At 41.8% G+C, this 6352-nt stretch overlaps 1 protein-coding gene across 1 annotated transcript; it reads left to right on the forward strand.

The window, feature by feature from the left end:
• The first annotated feature begins 4743 nt into the window (after positions 1-4743).
• LOC125426267 (olfactory receptor 5V1-like) lies at positions 4744-5679 on the forward strand. The gene has a single exon (XM_048484528.1). The coding sequence runs from the start codon at positions 4744-4746 to the stop codon at positions 5677-5679; it is 936 nt and encodes a 311-aa protein (XP_048340485.1).
• Positions 5680-6352: the final 673 nt, after the last annotated feature.

The following is a 6352-nucleotide window of genomic DNA, read 5'->3' on the forward strand; positions in this document are numbered from 1 at the left end:
TTTTTGCTCCAGGTTTTTTTGGGGGAGTTCTGAATATTTGAGGGAGGTTTTTTTTACTCACAGTAATTTAAAGAGAGCCAAAAAGGGGATCCTAGGCCATGCTGATTTTTTTCAGCATGATTCAAGTCTCTGAAGGGAATAACCATTTTGTTTGTATATTGCTATGCCCAAAGAGACTCCATTTTGATTCCTGGAAAAGCTTGCAGAAATACCTTGTTTTGTCTCTCTTGTTTCTCAAATATTTTAAAAGCAGATGTTTGCAGACAGAGTTAGACATTACCACCACTAAGATTAGATTCCTCATTATGGGCATGAAATCATATGGGTCCAACCCATCAGCTAAAGCCCTAAATGAAAAATTTCAAAAGGTTAGGTAAATTGCTTACTTTGCAGAGAGTTCTCACCAGTTTATGCCATAAATTAATCTCATCAAAGTTAGCGGCCATCTTTCCTTTGTCTGTCATCTACTTCACCTCTGCTTTGCTTGAAGAACTTTGCCTATGCACTGCGGATGTAACCTCAGCTTGTGGGTTCTGTGGGGCAGTACTTGGAATGAGTTGCAACAACAATTTTTAAACAACAAAATGGTTTACTTTTCTTTACAATTAACACTTTTAAAACATCAACATTTAACGTTACAATTCAAGGGCCTGTTCAGGTTGCATTTCAAGTCCTTCTATTTACAGTCTACTGATATTGCCAAGTCCAATTTCTTCTTGCAAGTTGGCTGGCTCCTGAAGACTCCAAGGGCTTGATGAACAGGTTGCAACATGATGAAGGTTTCCAGGAGAACTCTCACCCATTACAACCACAAAAGAAAACCCTTAACAAGGTGTTAAGGGCTTATAGAAATCAAGGTCCGAGTCTGGTAGCCTTGCTTCTTCTGCAAAAGAGCTCTTGCAGCCTCTCTGCTGCTCCGAGTCTCCACCCCTTACTGGGTCAACCCATTCTGGGCCAACCCATTCTGGGCATGGGGGTTACATTCTCCCCCACTAAAATTCTGTGCGTCCGACAGTAATTTGCACAACTTTTGAAATCATTACTGTGAGATTTCCCCAGAGATTCCTGTACTTGGAGGAACCACATTTGGTGCATCTGAATGCAGAACATTGTCTTTCCCTTGCAAGGATTTCCAACTGTTCCAAACTTAGCTGCACTGGAAGTTTGCAAAACTTTCCAGCAAATGTTAGATTCAGCCAATTAGTTTGCAGAAGGGATGGGGGGTTGCAACTGGAATCCCCTCCTTCATGCAACTGCCAAACAGAATCATGTGCTTCAAATTCACATAGCAACATCTCTTGAACTTACATCAAATAACAAAACAGTTATATGGGGATCAAACCCCAACTTGCTGCACACTTCCATTGCAAGCAATTTATATTTGCAATCTCACTTCCAAATTGAAGCCATTTGTAACCTCAGCTTGTGGGTTCTGTGGGGCAGTACTTGGAATGAGTTGCAACAACAATTTTAACCAAACAACAAAAAAATTGTTTACTTTTCTTTACAATTAACACTTTTAAAACATCAACATTTAACGTTACAATTCAAGGGCCTGTTCAGGTTGCATTTCAAGTCCTTCTATTTACAGTCTACTGATATTGCCAAGTCCAATTTCTTCTTGCAAGTTGGCTGGCTCACAGAAGAGAACTCAAAGGGCTTGATGACAAAAAAGGTTGCAACATGATGAAGGTTTCCAGGAGAACTCTCACCCATTACAACCACAAAAGAAAACCCTTAACAAGGTGTTAAGGGCTTATAGAAATCAAGGTCCGAGTCTGGTAGCCTTGCTTCTTCTGCAAAAGAGCTCTTGCAGCCTCTCTGCTGCTCCGAGTCTCCACCCCTTACTGGGTCAACCCATTCTGGGCCAACCCATTCTGGGCATGGGGGTTACACGGACTTCTATTATATTTTCTAGCCAGCATTTCTTTTAGTAAGTGTACTTTATTGTTTTATTGTGTATCTGGAAATGCACCTTATGATTTTGTATTCACTGCACATTCTTTTTAAAGTTACTACTTTACAACCTTTCTTTTAAATAAAAAAATGAAAACAATTGCTTTGTGTTTTTTTGAGTACTGGTTCAGAACCCAGGGTTTGGAATAGTTACCACCCCAAAGGCCTGGACGGATCTTTGACAAGGCTGCTTTGCACTCACCACCATTTTTTTTTAAAAAAGGATCCCTTCCTCATGTACATGCTTGTCAGCTCCACTGCCCCACCCTCTGAACCCCATATGGAACTCTGAGTCCAGGACAGGCACAGAGCTATGAGCCTGGCTCAGCCGTGCCAAGATGGTCTTGCAGCTCTGTGTTGAGCTCCACTGTTCTGGCCTTTGAGTCCCACATGAACAATGTCACACTAGATATAACAAAAATAAGTAATCTAAATAACCAACCAGTAACTGCACCTGAGAACCCTTGGATTTAATTACATGAACAAAAACTGTAGATTATATATGAGCCAATGATTGTGGTAAAAAAACCATGATTTTTTTTCTACATGACAGCACTGGGCCACACATGAGAGAAGGTATACATTATAATTAATAATTGACCTCAAAAATTCAGCTACATAACAGTAGGAGTTATAATTAATTAGGTGTTTTCTTTTTTTGTTTTCTTCTTTCCTTTTTTAGGTTTTGCATTTTTAGATAATTATATTTAATATTTTTACTTCTGGATGTTGTTTTTATAATAATGTTTGTATGATCACTGAGGAAGGCTAAATCAGCCAAAATGTACCTGGTCCTTTGTTGGTCACTGATATGTGTTAACGGTAGTATTTTGAATTTACGGACTGTTAAGCTATAACCTGATAATATATATATATTAGTTTCCAGCTCAACTTTTGTGGTTCCCTGTATTGTCTTGGTTGAATCTTTGTTTCCCACCTTTTCTTTTTGCTTGATATATATCCTAAATCAATGCCTGCCAAGATTTTCTTAACCTTATCTGATGCTATCAGCTTCTCATTATGGGGGAAAAGAGTAGTGATCCACAAATCCCTAATATTACAAAAGATACCACATTCCAGTAAGCAGTGCTCCAAAGTTTCTATCTGTCCAGAAGCACAGACACAAAACTTATCAGAATATGCAGTCCTTTGCATTGAACTTTGCATTACTTGTGAAGGGACAGTTAATCTTGAAAGCATAAAAACTCTCTTGTATTGAGAAACAGATAAAAAAATCTATATATAATAAAAGTGCCTTTGGGTAAAATAATCCTGTGAATAAACGTGAGCATATCCTAAGGTTTGTCTTTGTGGTGCTGATAAAGACCAAGCTGTACAGACATTTAGTCACTGCAGAGCTCACTGCTGATATTTCCAGTATCTCCAACTCAGTTCTGCTAAAGCTGAGCTGTTGGAGTCTAGTTTCCATTATTTTCCTCTATGTGGTAGATAGAGGCATTCATTAGCTTCTGTAACAAATAAAATTTTCAGCCAAAGCCAGAAGGCCCTCACCCATGCTCATGCTCCCAGAGACTGTGAACCTAGTTAACCATGCAACTTGGCATCCCTGTGATCTTCTGCAAAAATAATGACAAAAGGGAATCTAGTGTCTCTCTCTACAGGCCTCAGTCCAGTGGTGGGATTCAGCAGGTTCACACCACTGCAGCAGAACTGGTTGTTAAAATGGTGCTTGTAAACAACCAGTTGGTAAATTGGTTGTGGTGGGTTTTCCGGGCTGTGTGGCCGTGGTCTGGTAGATCTTGTTTCTAACGTTTCGCCTGCATCTGTGGCTGGCATTAGGAACAAGATCTACCAGACCATGGCCACACAGCCCAGAAAACCCTTCATAACCAGTTGAATCCGGCTGTGAAAGCCTTCGACACTACATGAAATTGTTAAATTATTTGAATCCCATCACTGCCTCAGTCTATATCATAGAGAAGCAGACCACCTACTTTCGCATTAAAAACTGGTCACCTTTGCTGGAACAAACCATATTGTGGCATTTGTTACAACTAAGAAGAAGAAGAAGAAGAGTTTGGATTTATATCCCCCCTTTCTCTCCTGTAGGAGACTCAAAGGGGCTTACAATCTCCTTGCCCTTCCCCCCCTCACAACAAACACCCTGTGAGGTGGGTGGGGCTGAGAGAACTCCGAGAAGCTGTGACTAGCCCAAGATCACCCAGCTGGCGTGTGTGGGAGTGACCAGGCTAATCTGAATTCCCCAGATAAGCCTCCACAACTCAAGCGGCAGAGCGGGGAATCAAACCCGGTTCCTCCAGATCAGAGTGCACCTGCTCTTAGCCACTTAGCCACTACACCACTGCTGCAGTGTCATGTGTGTTCTTTAGATGTGTGCACTTTAGATGTGTGCACTGCTGCAGTGTCATGTGTGTTCTTTAGATGGTTCCTCCAGGTCAAATTAGCTCATTCATTCTAAATTATCTTGCCGTGACAAAAAGTCTTCAAAAATCCTCAAAAAGCATATATATTCAGGTTTTGGTAATATGTGCATTTTTTATACTTAACAGCATGATCCATGATCCTGTTGAATCATCCCTACCCCAATCATGCACACTGCACCAGAATATGCAGTTCTGTCCCACTATCACTCCTTGTCTGCAGAAAGCTGGCTGCATGGGAAAGTTGCCTGCAGGCCACATACTGGATTGTTTCTTAAGCTATTAATCAATACATGTGTATTCAGTGACAGCCCTTCTTTAAAACAGCTACTTTGTCTTCTCTGTGTTTCAGATATTTCAAATGGCCATTTTTGTTGGCAAGAACATGGACACAGCCAATGTATCAATGGTGCAGAACTTCTTCTTTACAGAACTGTCTGATCTCCCGGAAGTACAGATTTTCCTCTTTGTAATGATTCTGCTGGTCTATTTGATTACTTTAGCTGGAAATGGTGCTATCCTTGTGGCAATAGGGACAGACAATCACCTCCAGACTCCCATGTACTTCTTCCTCAGTAATTTATCTTTGCTGGATGTTCTTTGCCCAACTGTCACAGTACCAAAGATGTTGCAGATTTTCTTGTCAGAGGACAAGACCATCTCATTTGCTGGCTGTGCAGTACAGCTATTCTTTCTCATAGATATTGTAGGCACTGAAATTTTACTCCTAGCAGTGATGGCATATGACCGCTATGTGGCAATATGTAGTCCTTTGCAGTATACAACCATCATGAGTAAACAACTGAGTGCTAAGTTGGCTGCTGGGACCTGGGTAACTGGAATTATCAACTCCTTGGTTCATACTTCCTTAGCCTTTACACTATCTTTCTGTGGGCCCAATAAAATTGACCAGTATTACTGTGATATTCCCCCAGTGCTTGCCCTTTCTTGTTCTTCCACCTATCTTCCTGAACTAGTCCTTCTGCTTGTGGCTGGTATTATAGGTAGCAGTGCATTTCTGATCACGCTGATCTCTTATATCTATATAATTTCTACTGTTTTGCACATGCCATCCACAGAAGGCAGACAGAAAGCCTTTTCCACTTGTGGATCCCACTTGACTGTAGTTTGTTTATTCTATGGAACCACCATGTTCACCTATGGACGACCAACTTCAGCTTATTCACCCAAGCAAGATAGGGTTGTTTCTATGCTCTATGGGGTCATCACTCCCATGTTAAATCCCATGATCTACAGTTTGAGGAATAAGGATGTTAAAAGGGCCTTGGTTAAAACATTCAGCCTGAAATTTTTTTTCTAGAAGTATTAAGGTTCTGTTAGCTAATAACCAGCAGGAAGCATCCACTTTCATCATCACTGGAGCCAGAGGCGTAACTGTGCCAAACTACGCCTAGTGCATATTCTACATTTTCCGCCCCCATGACCGCCCCCGCGGTGCCCCCCTTCCCCCCTTCCCACACTTACCTTAGTTCCTTTCCTTTTCCTAGAACTTTTCCAGGCTGCAAAAGGCCTGTTCACAGTAAAAATGGCCTGATGGGAACTATACTTCCCAGGAGACCTTGTGAGCCCCAAGGTCTCCTTGAAACTGTAGTTCCTCAGGCTGTTTTTACTGCAAACAGGCCTTTTGTAGCCTGAAAAAGTTCAAGAAAAAGGAAAGGAACTAAGGTAAGTGTGGGAAGGGAACGGGGGGGCGCTGCGGGGGGCGGATGGTGCTGCAGGGGGGGCACCACAAAGGGCAGGGGCGGGGCTTGGGGGCGATTTTCTGTGCCCCCAGGCATGCACCCGGTGCACAGCTCACTGACTGGAGCACACCTGACATTTTTCTGGAAGGTGCTTTCTTTGTAACAAACAAACTTATTCTTTCACAGAGACAGTGATAGCTGCTACAACTACCAGTGGGATGTTGGTGATGGTTGTGGAATCACTTGTCCCACAGTAATTTTTTCTTTGGCTACATTAGGTAGATATGCTTT

Source organism: Sphaerodactylus townsendi, linkage group LG02, assembly GCF_021028975.2.
Source record: "Sphaerodactylus townsendi isolate TG3544 linkage group LG02, MPM_Stown_v2.3, whole genome shotgun sequence".
In the NCBI taxonomy this organism is placed as follows: Eukaryota; Metazoa; Chordata; class Lepidosauria; order Squamata; family Sphaerodactylidae; genus Sphaerodactylus; species Sphaerodactylus townsendi.